This window comes from Siniperca chuatsi, linkage group LG16 (assembly GCF_020085105.1).
Source record: "Siniperca chuatsi isolate FFG_IHB_CAS linkage group LG16, ASM2008510v1, whole genome shotgun sequence".
NCBI classification, from domain to species: domain Eukaryota; kingdom Metazoa; phylum Chordata; class Actinopteri; order Centrarchiformes; family Sinipercidae; genus Siniperca; species Siniperca chuatsi.
The window spans coordinates 12,946,400-12,967,339 of NC_058057.1; the positions used below are offsets into that span (position 1 = coordinate 12,946,400).

At 40.5% G+C, this 20,940-nt stretch overlaps 2 protein-coding genes across 5 annotated transcripts in view; both read right to left on the reverse strand.

The window, feature by feature from the left end:
• Positions 1 to 7,638, reverse strand: part of LOC122863568 (estrogen-related receptor gamma-like) — a 31,690-nt gene extending 24,052 nt beyond the window's left edge. Inside the window, exon 1 of the mRNA XM_044170160.1 lies at positions 7,391 to 7,638. The gene's annotated coding sequence lies outside the window, so the exon portion shown is untranslated. The remainder of the gene's footprint in view (positions 1 to 7,390) is intronic.
• Positions 7,639 to 9,798: 2,160 nt separating this feature from the next.
• gpatch2 (G patch domain containing 2) lies at positions 9,799 to 20,008 on the reverse strand. 4 transcript variants are annotated; one of them, XM_044169635.1, is made up of 10 exons: positions 19,781 to 20,008; positions 18,668 to 18,911; positions 17,368 to 17,918; positions 16,774 to 16,838; positions 15,557 to 15,754; positions 14,563 to 14,683; positions 13,940 to 13,979; positions 13,680 to 13,744; positions 13,413 to 13,501; positions 9,799 to 11,232 (listed from the first exon to the last, which is right to left on the reverse strand). In XM_044169635.1, the coding sequence occupies exons 1-10, from the start codon at positions 19,828 to 19,830 to the stop codon at positions 11,063 to 11,065; spliced, it is 1,593 nt and encodes a 530-aa protein (XP_044025570.1). In that variant the 5' UTR covers positions 19,831 to 20,008; the 3' UTR covers positions 9,799 to 11,062. The 4 variants fall into 4 exon arrangements, with proteins under 4 accessions (XP_044025570.1, XP_044025571.1, XP_044025572.1 ...); XM_044169636.1 differs by having other exon boundaries at positions 17,371 to 17,918; positions 19,781 to 20,007; XM_044169637.1 differs by having other exon boundaries at positions 19,664 to 19,801.
• Between the last annotated feature and the right edge of the window lie 932 nt (positions 20,009 to 20,940).

Below are 20,940 nucleotides of genomic sequence, written 5' to 3' on the forward strand. Positions count from 1 at the left end.
TGGACGAATGAGGGACTACACCGTCTTTAATAATAACAATAACAAAACAGTACTTCAGCTAATCAGTCCACTAATGAATACTACCATTTCTCCAGTGAGAGTGAGGCTACACTAAGTAGCTCAGGGTTAAATGAGTCTCATGCAGCCTGTTGTCACTACGTCCTAATCCACGTTAAAGACAGATACACACGTGAGTCCATGTCAACAAAAATCCCTCTTTATGTAGACACAAAAACACACATTTGTACACACTGAAAACAAGCCCTACAGTGTGTTTGGCTATGTGGAGATACACCCGGATGAATGAAGTATTCTCCATCGATGTACAAGCACAGGAACATTCAGTTCACTATTCAAGACCAGCAAATCCCATCCAGTTTTCAAAGGAACAAAACATAATAGAGTGGGTACATGTTTCATCATGTTTTCCCAATGTTGTGAATTAACTTCCTCACTAAACATAGAAAAAGTTGCTGAAAATGCACCCTGTGTCCTTTAACATACGGTTATGGACGAACAATGTAATTTCCAACCAAAACTTCCCCAAATGATTACAGTTCTGAGACTAAATTACTGTACAAAAATGTACAGATGTCAAAGGGAGTTTGGTACTTGTAAACCTCAGAATTTCTGCTCTTTTCTTGTCACTCTCGGCCTGTCTCTTCCTCTCTCGTCGACATGACGTTGCTCTGAGCTGACCCCTCGCCGAACCAATCTCCACAGGAATGAAATCACCTGCACTAATCTGTTGCTCAGATAAAGGCCAGACAGCAGACTGCATGGAGTGGGCTTTATCTCATTATGCACCACATGAAACAGCTCGCCAACAGAAACACACACCACATTAAAGCATGCCACATGTGTAAACAAACATATGAACGCAAGCATATGCAAGCACAAAGGAGAGAGTACATACAAAGACCCATAAAAGATAAAGAGAGTGTGATTTCTAATGGCAGATAATTTTATCTCAGCCATAAAATACAAAAAGCCAGACAGTGAGTGCTGCTATCATATCAAATCTCCTAAAGTTAATGTATCACATAAAACATTATCTACACTGAGAAATTATCTTTTATAAACCATTTAGGAAACTGAATGTTGACGTTAAGGCAAAGTGGCTCTTATCTTTCAGGGGCTTTTAGTTTGGCAGCTGCCATCAGTGGATTCTTTATTTGCTCAAACAAAGCTGAGGAGGGTTTTTTTCACATATTCATACAGAAGCCAAGAACAGGTTGAAATTAAAACAGAGATTAATAATTTTATCAATGGTTGATATTTTCCTTGGCACCAGCTGAGTGGTCTTGAGACGCACCACAACAATAGTAAGGCACACTTGAGTCAAGCCAGATTGGCGTCAGGTGAATCACTTGAAGGGCAGAATGCTCCGGAGTAGTTTATTTTTTCTGATAATTTCCTTATTACTGTTTACCACTGTACAAAAGCTTTTTGTTTCACTTTGCAGCGTCTCTCTGTCAAAGTTTCATGTCGTTTGAGGTAATATAAATAAAAAGGTTACAGACTGAAAAGAAGCTGCACTCATTGAACTTAATCGGTTGATTGAACAGTTATCATCAAACAGACTCTTAATATATTCAGATTGGGGCTGCTGCAAAGATGATTATTTACGTGTCAAATAATCTATAAAATTAGCTAGCGCTGTAGCTCAAGGGATGGCAATGTTGGTCTGTGGTCATGGATTTCAATGACATTTGGTGCAGACATTCATGGTGAGGATGAATCTGGCTTTGGTGATTCTCTGACTTTTTTTGTGATTTTTTGTGAAATGTTTCAACAACTATTGGGATTGTTCCCACAGAATACTTGTAATAACCTTAATCCCTTAACGTTTAATCTAGCGCCATCATCAGGTCAAGATTTTAATTTGTCCAATAGGCCTACTTTGGTTTATGACCAAAATACCTGCAAAACTAATGACAGTCCCAACAGCCTCAGCTGCACTCTAGTGCTAAATAGCAAATGCTATCATGCTAACATGCTAAACTAAGATGAACACGGTCAACATTATGCTTGCTTAACATCAGCATGTTAGCATCGTCATTGTGAGGATGTTTGCATGGCTGTAGACTCTTAGTCTTGTTTTATTTGATTACTGATTAAAAATGTCCCAGAATCCAAAGTAACATCTTCAGTTTGCTTGTTTTGTCCAAATAAAAGTCCAAAACTCAATTGTATTCCATTAAAAATGATATGAAGCAGAGAAAAGCAGCAAATCCTCACATCTGAGAAGCTTTTTTCCCCCTGCAGTTTTATGACAGTTTTGCTTACTAAGTGGCTTTAACAGTTTTATTATTGCTGTCGATACATTTTCTGTCAATTGACTAATCAATTTAGAGTCCAATTCAGACTGCACAATACGTTTTGTGGCATCTAATCTAAAGGAGAGCTAGACTGTGGCAGTCAATAAGTAACAAGAAATCACAGGACAGAAATATCAAAGATATGTTTGAGATCATTTAGAAACAGTGTCTCTATTACATAGTTTGTCCACCAGAGAACACTGCTAAGTTTATTTTTAAACCATTAAATGTCTCTCAGTACATATTATGGTCACACTTCTAAAAAAAAACCTAAATAATAATGAATGAATGGTTATCAAAAATAATTGTTTATAATTTGTTTTTATGTAAAAAAAATACTATCAGCCAATATATCATTTTCTTAAACATTCAAATATCAATATCGGCATCAGCCTAAAAAATCAACTATCAGTCGCTCTATAGGAGTTACTGAAACCGATTGATACCTCCTGCTGAATGTCAAAAATGTATTTAGTTAAAAAATATAAAGGCACAAAAAGGCAGCTTGTACAGTTCATATGAAATAAAAACCAAAGGGGCTTATAAACAACATGTCAACTTCCAACAAACAAAAACAACAAACTCACAGAAGACGAATGAAGTAAACTGAATAGGGGGGGCAATGACACGAACCAAAGCAAAATCCAGACAAAACAAGAAATGGAAACAAGCGAAATGCATCAAATGAAACTGAACACGCATGGCTGCAGTTAAACATCAAAAAATATTTTTACACTGCTGAGGCTGAACCAAAGACAGAAGTTCAATAGCTGCTCTAGAGGGACGCTGCCTGTAACGGAGCACCCAGCTGCCAGCTATTGACCCCACACACCAGATGCATCCCGTTTTCTCTGAATAAAAGGAAATGTACGGGTGAAGCAGACGTCCTTGCACGTGTGTGTGTGTGTGTGTGTGTGTGTGTGTGTGTGTGTGTGTGTGTGTGTGTGTGTGTGTGTGTGTGTGTGTGTGTGTGTGTGTGCGTTCACCCCTTTCTCCTCATCCCTAAACTCACAGCCACCAAATCTCAGCCTCCAGGGACAGCTGTCGGATTGACTTCCAGAACTGGGCAGTCACTCTGCAACTCCAACCCCCACCACGCACACACACACACACACACACACACACACACACAAACACAAACACAAACACAAACACAAACACAAACACACACTAGCATCAGCCCTCAGATCTAGTGAGTGTAATTTGCTTAGTTTATGCCTGACTGCATCACAGTCATCCATCAATTACTGAGACAGATGGAAAGACTATTGACACTGTGTGCAAACACTATTGTCTGACTGCACTGACACAGTACCTCTCAGACACTTAAATGGTTTAGAAAAGGAGGGTGGGGGAGTCTTTAAATAGATGGATGGGAGGGAAATGATACATAAAAATGATGGACTGACTGACAGATGAGCACTTGGAACAGGATCAGTTTCATTGTATTGATCTCTAGCGCACTGTACAGGGATCAGAGGTCACACACGTCCATGCGAGAAACCCTAGAAAGCCTCTAGGAGAAGCTTAAAGCAACGCAACCATAGAAATGTCACTTAGAGCTGCTGGGACCTGCTGCTGCTTTATCCTCGGAGGATCAATGTGTCTTCAAATGGTTTTCACTTATCTGGAGATCCTGCGGTCCCACTGGGGAGAAAGTGAGTCAGTGCTGGGAAACATATGCACAGGAAGGCATTCAGGCAGGCAGGATTTCATTAGGACTAATTTGGGATCATTTTATGAATATTTGAGACTAAATGCACAGAGAGTTGGTTTACAAACCCTAATAACTTAGGGGCTGGACTGCCCCCTAGTGGACAGATTTCTTTGACATTCACAGCAGCTTTTCACAGTGGAGCATCTTGACTTAAACTGAGCTTGTTAAGGGCTGATTATTTAAAAGCACTGTCAAGGACTCTACTGGAACTCTAATGGTTTACCCTGATTGTGGAGCATGCTCAGAGTCGAGTATATTTCATCATTTCCCCCGTCCCGTCTCGTCATCAATCCAATTCAATTCAGTTTTATTTATGTGCCACCAAATCATAACAGAAGTTATCTCAGGGCACTTGTCATAGCAACCATACTCTTTATAATATTAATCATCATGCCATGCTGTCTTCTGGCAGGTGCTCATCTGGAAGTTCTTAGGGCGATTATGTCACCAAGCCTCTCCTAACAACATAATGTGGATTAGCAGTATTGGCTTAACTGGTCAGCTTCTGACATTAGCCTCACCCATGTCAGTTTCTCAGTGTGTTGTCAGTCTGTCCTCTTTCCAGGTCTTCGTGGTACAGTGGAGGTTTGTGGTCAAGGTCCAGCCAGTGCTTAGTAGCATCTGTGGAAGTTGCTCAACATCTTCTCTGATCTGTATTTTTCATATGTTTGCACTTTATTTGCCTAATGTTGTCATTCTGGTTCTTGATAATGAAATATAACAATTGTTTCTGATTACTCTGTGCATAATGCATTCCCCATTAAAGGGTTGTTTTGGGGAAATTTTTCCTTATCCAAGATGTTACGTCAAAAAACTAATAATAAGCTTATAAAATGCAATGTATTGTTAAAGATTAAACCAGTGGTTCCCAACTTTATTGTCTTGTGACACCTTACAAGAAAGCAGAGTGTAGTTGAGGTCCTTTGTCACGATGCCTATGAGTTGTTAACAGTTCCGCCACAGAGACATATCCCCCAAACTTCTCAGATGGTTTCATTTAAATAACTGTTTGAGGCCCAAAAAAGTAAAACTATCCAATATTTCACAAGACTAAGAGTTTACAGCCATGCTATTGGCTCTGTGAGGCTGTATTAAGGCACAGCTGTGCTTTGAGCTAAACGTTAACATCAGAATGCTAATATGCTCATAGTAACAATAAAAACACATAGATGTTCAGCAGGTAAAATGCTTACCATGTTCACTACCTTAACTTAGCATGTTAGCATGCCGTATTTGCTAATTAGCACTAAATACAATGTACAGCTGAAGCTGATGGGAATGTCATTTAATGTTGATCTGATGATGGCGCTAGAGGAAAACTTTAAAAATCACCAAAGTTGTTACGATTTGTCCTCTGGGGAACATCTGTACCAAATGTCATGTCAATCCATCCAGTACTTGTTGAGACATTTCCACCAAAGTGGTGGACAGACTGACCGACATTGCCATCCCTAGAAAACAGCAAATGCTAGAGAAAATTTTTTAAATAAAAAAAGAATACAGATTTGTGTCGCAGCACTTTATTTGTTGTTTTTGCTGCACAATTAGTCATCTCACGACCCTCAGATTTATCTTGCGAGCCCTTAGAGGGGCCTGACCCCTAGGTTGGAAACCACTGGACAAAACTACCTAACTGTATATGAAGTAGTTAAAATCAGCTCCACCTCAACCAGCTACAACAGTAAAATGCTGCTCACACATTTTTACATCAGTATTATCAGTCTAATATATGATATATCAGTCATAGGGGTCATTTTTCTGAGTACTTTTACTTTTGATACTTTAAATCTGTACATTTAATTTTAGATAATAGTTCTTTACTAAGTAGGATTTTACATGCAGGACTTTTACTTGTAATGGAGTATTTTTATGTTTTGGTATTGGTACTTTTACTTAACTTAAGGATCTGAGTACTTCTTCCACCTCTGACGATTTGTGATTTTGATCTATATAAATAAAATTTACTTTACTTGAACTGATGTGTTTCATACACATGCTTTTTCACAAGTTAACCCCCCTTTTATACACACACACACACACACCTGGTTCCCAGACCCTGCCGGTGCGGCCCCAACACACACAGAATCCTGGGAGTCAGCGCCAAGCACCTACTGCTGATGTCAGGAACTATTATACACACTTTCACATAACCACACACACACACAAAACAAATCCAGCACGCACTCTATCTCATCATATCACTTTTATCTCCACAGGTGGCAAATTTAGCCCTCTGGCTCACTGTCAGCATGTCTACAATAAACAAATCAACACAGACATACACAGAGACTTAAAGAGCTATCCTATCATGTTAGTTTTTTAAAGTCTACCACGGCTTTACGTATTCACCTTGCAGCTTTCTTTCTATCTACCCATCCATCTAGCCACCCCTCTAACATGGCCTAATACATTCTGTCAGCAGCTCCACAGGTGAGCCAGACTCAGCTCACGACGCTGTCTCACACCATGAAGAGCTAATACCAATACTCGTCTATCTTTCTCTGATTGCTTCACCTCCTTCTTTTTAATCCTTCACACTGTGTTGCCATCCTTTCCTTCTGTCCATGACTCCCTCCTGTCCTTCCTCATCTAATCACACAGATGCACCCAGGGGCACTGCTGGGACTTCCTTGCTTTCGGGCAAAATGTGACACCAGGCCCACTGCCTCATGGCTCTGCCCCCCACCCTCACCCTACACCACCCTTCTCCAGGCTTTGGGGTCCTCTTCTGGTCATCCCTGAGCTCAGTTAGCCCCCTTAGTACAGTCCACTGATTCCTGGCCGCACTAAGGTACACCAGTCAAAATGTAATTTTCTGCAAGATTACACATGATAATGACTCGCTTTGGAGGGTCGCCATAAATGATGACTTCCAATTATAGATGTAAAACTATCGATCTGTCAACAGAAACAGTGGGAGAGAAGAGAGAGGACAGGAGGGACAGAGCTGTAGAGATGTTCCGTAATGTTATGTTTACTGACATCTTTCTTGATGCCACACACACACACACACACACACACACACAGTGGATGCTGCTGCAGACACACACTGAATAGCTGAACAATTGCTGAACTGCTTACAAAGTCCTACATAGGCTGAAAAGCAAGTATTTATGGGAGCCAATAAAAAGCCTGAGAGATGAGTTCACCTGGGAGCAGAGTAGACCTTCACCTGGTCACAAACACACACACACACACACACACACATCGCACACACCTCTGTTTCCATTCAAACACCACACTGGACTGTTTCTAAGCAGACAAGGAACAAAAACACATTTGGTGCAATTAAAAGACGCCTTCGTCTACTTCTTCCCATTCGCTTGTCTTATTGCTTTGGCACAGTACTCACTGTCAGGTTCATCCACTGGCTGGATGGCTGGTCCTCCGCTCTACAGCTGCAGTCAGTCAGTCAGTCAGTCTCAAGGACAAACGCTCCAGCTCTCCTCGCCTCCGGTCTCTGTAGCTCAGCGATGCAGCAACGCACACGCACACTCCCAACACACATAAATACAATAAACACACACACACATTCCTCTCTCCCTCTTTCTCTGTCTTCTCAGCGTCTCACTCCAGTGCTGAGTTTACCTACCTACCTGCCTAGCTTGCTCGCAGGGGAGTCCTGAGAGTGTGTGTCAGACAGAAAGTGTGTCTAAGAGAAGGGGTGGAAGGGGGGAGCAGACTGGGGTGGGGGGTGGGGGACACAGCAAGCGTTCCCTTATATGCAGAGGGATGGTGAGTAAAAGGGAGGGAGGGTAGAGGACACACAACGCTCCTGTATTCCCATAGATACAGAGGAGGGATTTCTATTGCAGCCTTGCAAAGACGGGAGAGAGAGGGAAAGAGGGAGGGAGGGAGACAGAGGGAGCATCATATTTCAGCAATATTGAGTCAGCATGATGTGAATGTGATGTATGTGTTGATAGAGTTGGAAACATTTAGAGGGCATGGGAAGTTATGGATTAAAGCTTTCTTCAAAAGGGAGCTGTGAGCGTGTTTGTGCATGTGCTGTTTAAGAAATATCAAGACTAGAAAGTTCTCCTGGGTTGTATTTTTCTAAATAGCAGTCATGATTGGGGTGAGAGATTCAAATGTTGATGTACAGCCATGAATCAGCTTGGACTTGAAATATATTTCAACCTGGTTTGATTTTACAGCTGTATTTCAGTTGACCACAGTGAGTATGATCAACTAATTTCAAACTATAACAAAGGTCTCTGTTAGCAGCTGTAAGAGCAAGTGAGTTCTTTTCAAACATTCTGCAGACATGGGTAAAAATTTTACCCGCTCAAAATATTGGCATGGCCGACATAATTGGTTGATTTTAACTTATTACAGGTATAGCGGTATTGGCGTAAATGTTAAAATAAAAACAAGACATTGCAGTACAGAAATGCCAAATACATACATTTGAGGTTATTTAGAATCTGTCTCCATTTCATATCATAGCGTTTTTCCATCATAAAGCACTGTCAAATCTATTTTTCTACTGTAAAATGTACCGCTCAGCACATTTCTTGGTCACTACTATTTAATAGACAAATTTAAAGGAGAAGTTCAACTTTTTGAGAATACGCTTGTTCGCTTCCTACCCAAGAGTTCAGATGAGTAGATTGATACCAGACTGTACGTTCAATATGAAGCTGGAGCCAGCAGCCAGTTAGCTTAGCAGAGAAACTGGAAACAGAGGAAAATAGCTAGCCTGGCTCTCTCCAAAGGTACCAGCGCCTCTAAAGCTCAAACACATTATATGTTGTTTGTTGAATCCATACAAAAGCCAAAGTGTAAAAAAGACACGTTGTGGTTTTACAGGGGGTTATTTGCAGGACTATTTCTTTCTTGGTGTCTTGTCGCCACTGTTAGGTTGCCAGGCAACCAGGGCAGACTCAGGAAGTGACTGCGCCTGGCAAAGAAATAGTTCCATCACGTAACTCCCTGTTAAAACCACCAACTTTCCTTTCAACACTTCAGTTTTTGCATGGATTAAACAAAGAACATTTTAATTAGTGAACTTTTAAGGTGCTGGTGGCGGACTGTGTCACATTTGGACAAACCCAGGCTTTCCCTGATTCCAGTCTTTATGCTAAGCTAAGCTAACAAGCTGCTGGCTGTAGCTTCATATTTACCATACATACATGAGAGTGGTATTGATATTTTCATCCAATTCTGAGCTAGAAAGAGAATAATTGCATTTTCTAAATGTTTTAATTATTCCTTTAGGGGGTGCTTATGAAAAAATTTTGCGTGTGCATATTGAAAAACAAATACCTGCCATTATGTAATTATCAGATGTTTTTAACTCTCAAATTGGGATATTAATCTTGGCTTCAAAAATCCTGCATCAATTAGGCTCTAGTCAAAATGAAATGAGCCTTTGGTTAAAATCACCTGATGAACTAGAGGAGTGGGATTGGCCTCATAGGACAAAAACTACCAGTTTGGGCAGTCTCCGAGTTTAATATTGTTTCTGTCACTGACAGCTCATCTCACACTAACAAGCCTAGTGGGGTAAAAGACCATCCATCTGGTGCTCAATGGTTACAAGAGTACATGAAAGAAATATTGTTCCTGCACATTTTTTAATTCATAATTTCATTTTTGTTCTCTAGACCTTAATCTCACTACCAGCACTTAAATTTATTTCAAATCTGTATTCAGGACAATCTATGGTTGCAGTTGAGCTATATTCCCTAATAGCCTAAATAAACACAAAAAACAATATCACAATAAAGTAAATGACAATGGGTCTAAACTAAAAAGTGTAATTAAACTTCCTTTATTGTATTGCAGTTATGTAGGACCTGCAGTCACATACAGTAGGTGTTTTCACTTCTGTCACATTAGATCTCAAGCAGTCTATACTCACCCTCAGTCCTGAGAAAAGCTCTAATCAGGCTAATTAAGTGAAAACACTTGTGAACAAAGGGTATGTAGGACCTGATACGTGTATTATTCTTTCACTTTTTTCAAATTCTGAAGACATTGAAATGAGCTAAATCTATTAATCTTCTGTATTTCACTGGAATTTCCAAACCTGTATGGAGACAAATGCTCGTAACCTGACAATCATATAACCATACCTAAACAAAATGGGTAAAATAGGACAGTCAAGCACGTTGTTGGCAAGACTTTACCTCATGTGACCAAACTTGTGTTTTCTCAGTAAACATCAGCAGAACCTGCAGCAGCCACAGCTTACATGCATACATAGTGGTGCTAAATGAAGGGGAAAAATGTGGTTTTGATTTTTATCTTTTTTGTTTTTGGATAGATAAAAACATTCCGATGACATGACTTCTTCCATTAAATGAACAATAAAATGGATGGGGAAAACATCCAGATATTCCAACACACATCCATACAGTGTACCTTAACTTCATTACATTAAAACCTAAAATTAATCTTGAGGTATGGCCTACTCAAATAGTCTTTGATTCCAAAATTCTTGTGCAATATCGGAAAAAAAACATTTATCATTAATTGACTAACCAATACCACTGACTGGAGGAGAAAAAAAAAGAAAAGAAAAAAACACCGTCATCATTTGCACACTCAGTATATGGTCAACATTACCCCAGGTTTCTTGCCTGTAACAATGGCATCTGAGGTAACAGGGCTGAGGCAGCATGCCAGCTTAATACACTAACAAAGAGGCAACAATGTCATTTATTTTCTCCAACATGGAGTTTTTTGAGAGGACATGTTTGCAAGAAGTCTTTTCTCCAGCTCATTTTCAGTCTTTCACTTTCACGTGTCATTCTGTCCATTTGTGGGAACAGTCGGTGTGGATATCCCTGGCTTGCTTGAAGTTTCCCCAATATGGGAAAGTTTCTCTTTCATCACAGACTCTGTTGTTAGGACAAGCCTCACTCCTTCCCTTCTTATGACTCACATTCCTGGATTATTCTGGACCTTTTTTTTTTGTCATCACTCTGGGCAACATTTCGTCTTCCACACTCTCCTTGTAGGTCTTGGGGCATCTTGTCCCAGCGTGCTTCAGGTTCAAGATCCAAAAACCAGGTGTTCAGTTGAAACCTAGACCTGTGCCTTTGGGTCTCTGTGTGGCCCGGATGGGCTCGGTCATGCCCCTGCCCTCTGGACCCAGGCCCATCCCTGGGCTCCAGCCCATGCTCTGCAACATGCGGCTCCCCATGTTCGTATCAGGGATGGGAGGTGCGTTCTCCCCGACCACTCCTGAAGACAGAAAGAGGTCACAGGTTAGAAAAGAGGGCGATTTCAACAGCTTGTCTGTAAATCTATAACATGTGCAGAGACAAATATGCCAAAAAAAAAAAAAATCAAAAAACTGTCAATTACAACGAATAACTTTGTATAGTTCATGTTGGTTCGTGTTCAGCTGAGAGCTTAGCACTCATCCACCAGGGGGTCATTGAAGTAATTTAATCACATTTACAAACGCTGCTACAAAAGGTGGCTCATATTAAGTTGAATGCTAATTAGCAGCAATTGTCAGCTATAAAGGAGGTCTGAAAAGCAGCTCTTTGATGTGTGAGCTTTGAAAGCAACAAGACAATAGAGCTTTGAAAAGGCTAATTGCAGGTGCATTAATCCAAACGTATTAAATATGTCAAAAACCATGTCACAAAGATAGCATATGCCAATCATACACAAAAAGGAACATAGAGGACATATACAGTATAGAGAGACTACCTTGCATGCAACTTAAAAAGAAAAATAATTACTTAGTTCAACCAATCTTTTAGTTGATCAACTTACAATTTTGAAATAATTTAAGTCATTTCAAGAATAACAAACATTGGTTGGTTCCAGTTGCTCAAATATGACGATTTGCTGATTTTGTTGCAGAATAATGCCCTGCAGTACTTACATTTTTTTGTTTTTAAGAGAAAATTATTGAATTCAATATTGAAATATTAATGAGACTAGTTTTTGTTATTTATTTTGGGTAAATTGTTATATTAATCAAGTAATTAAAAAAATCTTTAAAATAATCGATAAATTAGTTGTTAATCAACTAATCAAAGAAATAATCGTTAGATTAATTGATAACAAAATAATCGTTAGGTGCAGTTATAGTGGCAGTGTTTGTATTTGAGCTATTTTAGAGTTAACATGCTCATTCTCGTTTCACTCATTTGTGATTCTTTCTACAGTCTGGTACTGCCTCTATATAAACGCCTGTAAAACTTGCTGCACTGAAGGCTCTCCTCCAGTGACATCATCACTCCATTAAAATTGTTAAGCTACATCTAAGTAAAGTAATCATGTAATTGACTTAGCCACATTTCCAGTCGTGCAGCACACCCATGTCTGTCTCAAACAGACACTAGTCATTTTGTCCTCGCTCTTCCTGGAAATTCACGGTCCAGTCGTAGAGACCGACCTATTACTCTTTTTAATCCAGTTTTTATTTGTATGCAGCACAGGACAAAGCCGCACGCTCATTTACACACACATTTGCTGAGTCCCAGTTGGGTTGCGAGCCAAATTGTCAGGATGTGAACTTGGCAGCAGCTTGCCGCCACCCTGCTGTGAGGTCAGCACCTGCTGTTCCTGAGCACTGCACCTGTGTCTGGAGCAAGTATCAAATGTGCTTGGCATTTGCAACACATTGCTGATTGTGTCACTTTGGACAATAAAAATTCTGAAATCTATAATACATGAAATTTACATGTGCCTGCCACCCGAGTGCTGCTGAGAGTTTTAGTTGGTTTATTTTTTACTGTTTAATTTAGACATGCATCATTTTTGAACAAGAAGGTGCACCCACAACAAACAACATCTTGTAATGTCCTTAGCTGGTACTCCATTGTGCATACAATTCTGGCATCAAGGTGTAAATTATGATCAAAAATTATATTGATTATAATGGGAGTTAGACCTAACAGCATTAGGCTTTGCTAACTCACACTTCCTCCTCCAAAAGCATCAGCTGGCACAGAGGTAAGAGGAGTGCTTTTGGGGGGGGGGGTGTACACAAGTGTTACTGGCTAAGAGCTAATCCAGTATCTCTGCTCTGACAGCATGCCTCGCCAGCTGACTCTTGTCCAACAAAGCTTAGGAGGAAAGGGGGTTAAGAGCTAAAGCAGGGTTTAATAATGAGAGAGGAGGAAAGAGGGAGCAATATGAAGGATGAGGGACTCCCATCTCTCAATTAATTCTTTTAAAAATGTGTAGTGAAACCCTCACTTTTCATCCCAGTCCCTTGTGTTTACATCAGTGTATGTGCCAGACAGAAGGGAACGAGGAAAGCAGGCTGCTGAGCATACTGAGCTCAACCAAGAGGGGGAGGAAAACAAGCGAGAAAGTGAGAGCCAAAAATACAATAAAAAGGGCAGTTGGTAAAAAGCGCCAGATGGTGTGTGAGGTGTAGCTAGGTGTGCATCCAATACCTGAGGGGGCGGTGGAACCAAGGGGGGCTGCTTTTCGCCTCCGCTTGACATCCCCTGTACATAGAGAGCCGAGGTGCCCGCTGGTCTGTCTGCAAAACCAGCCAAGCAAAACAAAAATATGGGAGAATTAGTTTTATCTCAAATAACACTACAGAAAGTAAAATACCATTAAACATTGTGAAACCAATGCAGCAGAGACAAAAGCAGGTAATAAAGGAAATGAGTTCTGGTCATAAATGGTGTATTAAGTTAAACTGTTGTTCTCACCTGCTGGCTGTTTTTACTGAACAGCTTCTCCGATGCCCTCTGTCTGACCGTGGGTCCCAATGCAACTGAAGTGGCAGTGAGGGAAAGAAGAGGAAAAACAAAAGTTAATGTTCAAGCAGTTTGCAAGTAATCCTTGCAATAACAACTCTAGTGTATTTAAACACCAACCACACTGGGTCCTTGTAAAATATCAAAATCTAAATTTCACATTTCAACCCATTTTAAAAGGGAATAAAATCAAGTACAGAAACATGGCTCACCTGTCCGTGTTCTCTCCTCGAACCCGAGCTAAACCAAGGCCTGTTGGAGATAAAGTAGTGTCATAAAGGCCCTTAAATTCTCATCAAGGCAGCATTCCAAAGACAGAAACCAAACTACAAATTCATTATCATTTCTTTCCATAAGTGAATTTTGATCCTTGTCCACCACAGAAACTGTAACAGAAACCCAAGAACCTTTTTAGACTTTAACTTGGGAACCTTACTTGCATTTGGACGACAGGAACTTAGTTACAGTTTAATACTTTTATTAAAGTATGACTCCCTGTCTGATCTTGTGTGTCTATTGTCAAATAACACAGGTCTATATAGTGTATGCTGTGATCTGTGTTCCAGTTTACTTTGCTTTTATACTGTGTTGCTTACTAGACAGTTAAATCTGAATTGATTTTAGATGAAAACTGTGGCTCGCAGATGGCGGCTTTTCTCAGTCTCAGCCACTTTATTTGTAAAGCACCTTCCATAAAATAAAATGTAACTTAAAGTCCTTTGTAATTATAAGAGCAGATTCAGAAGAAAATATATTAACTATAAGAACAAGAAAATACACCTAAAAAATTAGATAAGTCAGAATAGATAGCAATTTAAAATGGATGGAGACTCACTCATGGGAGTCCTGGCTTTGTCTGCCCAGTCTGTTGCTGAAGCCTTGGCTGGAGCTGCCCTGCAGCCCCGCCTCAGACGCCTGCTGGTTACTATGGAGATGACTCAGCCTGGCCTGGAACCCTGACAAACACAGTATGGGTTTGTCAGCAATAAAACTCAGAATATGATTACTGAAGCTTAGTTTGATCATTTTAACATGTAAGTGCAGCAGGCCGTTCATTTTGGACGAGAGGCAACTGAGCCCAATATGGCTCACCAATCTCAACGGGATACAACAAAGGGCCCCTCCCTTTGTTGTATCCTTTGGGATATCACTAAGAGAAAGGCAGTTTCAATTAATGAAAGGTGCAGGTTTGCTTAAAATCCTGCTAAATTCTATTATGCCTACTGGTACACAACACGGTGACCACTGAAGATGGACTGTATTCTGTGAGGTACTGGTATATTTATGTAAAAATTGGTCAGGTATGTATTATTTGTACATCTAATTGATTTTTTCTATTTAGTACTGCTTGCATAAGCCAGAAATAGGAGATTTTACTCCATATATTTACTATACAAATAAATTGTCAATTCAGTTATATTTATATAGCCCAGTATCACAAATTTGCCTCAGGGGGCTTTACAATCTGTACAGCATACGACACCCTCTGTCCTCTGACCCTCAATTCGGATGAGGAAAAACTATATACAACACTTTGTAGTCGTACTGCTGAACATTGCAATGATTTGTGGGAGTTTGCCTCCCACTGGTGATGAGTGAGACTGCAACAACATTGTAAAATGTTTGTGACTTTACATTTCTATTGGCCCCCGTAACCCTTATGATTATATTGTAAAATCTAACCATATATACTCCTATTGTAATACCTACATTTAATTTCAAACTTCCTTACAAGCCACCTTCAAAGGACATCTATTGCCAGTGTGTCTGAGTTTCTTAACAATGATACTGCTGTTGTTAAGTATGCCATGTGTATGTTTCCAGCCTACCTCTCTGTGCTCCAGGGCTCATGAGGGGGAAAGATCCAGTAAGGATGCTGTTGAAGACAGGGTCAGCTAGGTCCAGCTCCTCTGACCCCGTCTCCCTCTCCCACCAGGGAACCACTCCTGCTATCCCACACGCACCTCCAGGCCCTGAACTGGAGCCCGGATCGCCGTCATAGAACCAGTCGCTCTGCTCGTCATCAGCTGGAAGAGAGAGGACAGAGGCTGAAAATGTGACCCCAGGTTTATGATGAGCACTCTTACAGATGTATTCATTGTGTAATTTAAATTATGTCAATTTATAAACTTGCAACACTGTGCAACATTGTTTCACTTGACAGGAGTTGTTTGGAAAACTGTGGTCTCCAGGACTGCTAAAGGAAGCTCTACTATGGCTACACTTGATGTGACATAGCAAGACAGATAATTCTGAAAACTTGCTCACACATATGTCTCATCTAAAAGCAATTCATCTGCAGCGTGCATATAGGTATTTAAAAGAGCCAGTGTTTCCCACAGACTTTACTTGGGCGGGCCCCGTCCAGGTATATTAATGGCTGCCAAAATATATTTAGCGACCCATTTCAGCATTTTTTTATATATTTTTTTTATCCGTCCGAGAGAACAACGCCATCCACAATCGATTAACTAGCGGACAATCTCCCCTCGCTCTACCCCTCCTGTGCGGCCTACTTACAATTGCACATGCTCTGCAGAGAAACACACAGAGAGTCTTCTGTTTAATGTAGGCCTACTTGTGTTGTTGTTTTGTAAAAGCTTGTAAGTGCACTTGTCGGTGCCGATGTCATTCGATACTACGTTGGTTTCGATTGATTCGATAGGCAACGTCATTAACAACAAGCTTCCCCGACACGCGGCTCACCTGCTGAACAGAATTGCAGGTGAAAAAAATCCAAAACACGAGTTGTGTTTTTTTTGGGCGACTTTATAAACATACTGCTGATGAAGACAGTCAACAGAGCAGACACATACAGGGAGAGAGAAACAGTAAGAGGGGCAAGCTGGTGTGTGTGTGCATTAAGAGACAGAGGTGTGTGTGCATGTGTGTGGGGGAAAGAGAACTGAAGGGAAAAGCAAGGTGAGCTGAAACACTAAAATAAGGTGGAGAATTCAGTAGAATTAAAATGTTGATATAAGAAAATAACCTACTAGAAATATGGTAATGTAATATTTTCAATAAACAAATATATAAACATATGTACCTTGCCTCCCCTCATCATTGGTGTAGAGGCCTCCGTCACTGCTGTTACTGACACTGCTGGTCTCACTGAAAAAGAAATGGAAATAAAAAATAGATTCAAAGGTTTTTCACCCAAGAAAATGGTCAACAATCTATCTCACACACACTGTGGGGTATTACTCAAATTGTATGATACTAGTGCCAATGAGTTTTGGTATCAATACCAAAATAAAACCTTTTTTTAAACAACAGAAGCCATGGTTTTCAAATGTTATATATTGTCTAAACACAAGCAGCCGTACAAGGACATATACCTAACAAAAACTAGTCTGAAATTGGCAGAATTTCTATTTAAAATCAGGAACTTTCTGATGAAAGAATAAGTAAACAACAAACTGGCCAAAAATTCTTTGCCAGCTTTTGGTATTTGACCGTTTTTGCAACAGACACATGATGTTTGATACCCAGCCTCACCCAGAACACAGTTCTTGCTTACCTGTTGGCCTACAGTGTTCCACACACACTTATAAATACAGGATACAGAAGCAGAGACAGAGTCGTCGCAACGTCTGGAAACGCAGGGCATGAAAAAATTAAATAAAGTCAAAACACTAACCACCTGTCACTCATGTCCTCATCCGAGCCCTTCTGCTCCTCCAACTCCATCTTGTCCTTAGACCCTTCTGTTGGAGAAGAGATGGTGTCCTCACTCTCCACCACCACCCCTTCATCTGCAGCCTCCACTCCCAGCCTGTGGGGAGCCAGTTTCCTCTTCTTCACCCTGTTCTTCCCTCCCCCTGGCCCTACCAATCCACCCCCACAGAGCTCCATGGCACCCCTGCCCTCACTTGCACCCAGTCTATGCGGCCTGCCGCCAGCACGGGCTTTGGGGACAGGTGGGGGCCCTAGCATGGTGGAGGAGGGGGGTTCTGGTTCTACAGGTGGGTCTACAGCCATACGTTTGACCTTACGTCTCCGTCTAAGGCTGCGAGTTCCCTCTGCAGACCCCAGGACACCCAAGTCGTCCGGCCAAAGCGGACGTTTGCTTCGTCCCGTGTCTGCTGTTAGGAGGGTGCGCCGTTTGGGGCCAAGTTGTTCATCCGAGTCACTGTTGTCACGGGCATGGCTGTTGGCAGCAGATACAGCCCCTGTACTGGCACGGTAGTCCTGCAACAAACATCACTGTGCTAAATACCAGACTGTGATTCTGATGCTAAATTAAGAAACTTGAACAAACTTGGGATGTTAATTAGGCCAAAGCAATATTTGAGTGAGGCTAAATTTATGCAACACATAACACAACAGCATTGTCTAGAGGAAACTCTACATGGATTCTGCATTATGGTCCCATATAAGACAACTGCCACTTAAACTGCAAATAATCTGTACTAAGTGGGCAATTGCAACATCATGTGGAGACCAGTAGATTACAGTCACCAAAGGGTTAGACCAGATTAAGGTTTCACTGCTCTTGCAACATTGCGAAATATCTTAAGATGAAGGGAGCACGCTATCAACACAATAGCCTGGTTCCAGATCTGTGAATTATTGCCCACATATTTTTTTTTCAATGATTGAAATTCAAATCAACAGTCCAATTCAAATAATTAAAAAATGGCAATTCAACCTGAGAAACAATATGAGTTCACTACAAAGAATCAGGTTCCACCAAAAGCACTAGAGAAGCTTACACCAATTATTAATAATGACATTCTTTCTTGTGCTCTTTAAAAGGACAGGTTGCCCAAGACAACAAAATGTTTGGATGTCATAAGACTGTCTTAAGTATTTTGCTCAAGGACCTTTCAGTTGGTTTGTTGACACAGGTGATTTTACTGAAAGGTGCTTGGTGAAGAACTGTGTGTGTATTGTGTAACTACAGAATTATTGTCCTCGATCCACTCAACCAAACTCACCTTGTGTTCTTCCACACTGGACTCTGAACCCTCACTGAGGTGGCCTGTCTCCCAAGGTGGGTGTGGGTTGTCTGAGCGTCGTTTTCTGCCCCTCCGCTTCCGAGCCTGCCTCTTCAGCAGACAGCCCACAGCCAGTGCATGGTCTCCTCCATCCCCAAAACCACCACGCGCAGCTTGCTCAGAGCTCTCCTCCAGTGCTGACACCAGGTCATGGACAAGCTCGTCCATCGTCCGGCGAAAGTGCCTGAGGTGGAGGAAAAAAAGGGGAAACTATTTTACACATTTCGTTTCATACCTGGACACTTAAAAGCATTTAAGAATGCAACATGTGTTTTATTGGAGCTATCAGCAGTGTGTGTCTAGGACAGCTATGGGTGCTATAGGGATACTTATTGGCATAGTAGGCCGTAAAAAAGTCTGTGTGTGGGTGTATGTAGGCATGATTTGTAAAATTGCCATTGGTGGAGGAAGCGACAGACAAGTATGGGACTATCATGTCATTACAGTCTTAACTAAGCTAAATCCTAGCGCCGTAACGTTAACTAGCTTGGCTGTTGAGGTGGCTTGAACTGACATTAACGATAACTATAGGCAGCTATTAAACACACGTTAGCCAGATAACTATTCACATTTTACACATTATTCATCTCTTTATGTCGAGCCAAAGTTGGATACAACAGCCATGAGTTCGTTGCGTTACTTAAAACTTACGTTAATAAATCTTCAGAGGTCTGATTTAAGTGCCTGCGATGTCGTTTGCAAACTCCATTAGCATTGACATTATTCTGCTAGTTAGCTGTTTTGGTTGTTATTAGCTTTGTGAGCTAGCATAACGTTTTCTTGCTAGCTGGCTAAGTCAACTAGCTACAACAAACGTCCAACTATCACTAAAGATAGTTAACTACCGTTAGTAACCAAGGTTCGCAGCTTTAAACTGTGGCCATTTTAACGACTGTCGCCGGAAAATAAACAACAAAGTAACCCTTTCATATTTACATTAGCTTTGCTGCTATGAACTTAGCATAGCTAGTTCTCTAGCCGGCTGATTCAGAGAGTGGAGTGGAGTGGACGTGAACAATATGTTACGTCTCAGTGATTTCAAAGACCACCTACCAGCCGGTTCCCGCTTTGCCGATGGTTTTTAGATTAGCTGCACGGAACATTAAAGCCGCCAAATGCCAGATACCTTTAGCCAGAAACTACGGACAAACATTTACACACCACAGACACCATTCTGACACAAACGCTAACGATCAGCTAGCAAGATCAATATGCGACAAGAGGAGGACACTGTGAAAGCAGCAAGAGGTATTACGCTGCCTTCAAGTGCTGCAGAAAATGTAAATTGGCCTTGTGACATGCGAGCATAGACAGATAATAGTAAAGATAATAATAATGTTTTTTGCTTTTTTAATTAGGTGGTTGTTGTCATTATTTAATGCGTACCATACACAAGTTTTCTTTTCTTTTAACACTATGCACTACTACTACTCTTCAGCCTGTAATTTGTACTACTATATAGAAACTTTATTTCATGTTTTCATCACTTTACAAAAAAATGGGAGTATGTGCATCTGGACTCAGATATACAGTAAATGAAACCCTTACCAAACCTAAATCTAACTGAGCAAACTCCATCCTCTTATGAAGACTGTAGTTGAAGTCCCAGAAAAGCTAGTAGGCTTACATGGACCTTGAATTATTTGATTTTTTGGTCACATTACCAACAAAATCTAACCTGACCTTAATCAAAATATGTAACATAATTGTAACCCCAAATAGTGAGCCAGAACTTGACTTAACTATAAGTGTAGATGCAATTTTCTTGTTAGTTGATGAAAATAGACCACTGTTTTACATAGGGTAGGCCTATATCAAGGTTCAAGGTTCAGCTTTATTGTCATTATACAATACAGGATTGCACACTGAAATGCAGTTGTACACCCCTCCGCATTACCCACACACAAATGTATAAACAAATATTCAAATATTTAAATTAGAATAGAATAAAACAATAAAATATAACAAAGTATATAAAAGTAGCACTAAAGGAAGGAATAAAAAGGAAAACTATATTATATTTACAAGGAAGATATACTGTTATGTATAGGCTACACATATACACACAGAAAATATGTACAACAAAAAAATGTAGAAATTATAACTAAGAGGTTGCATTTTGTTTCTAGACATATTTAGTTATCATTTACTACCAAAGACACATGAAGTGTAACAATTCTATGCTACCTAAGTATGTATTTGTAAATCGGAGT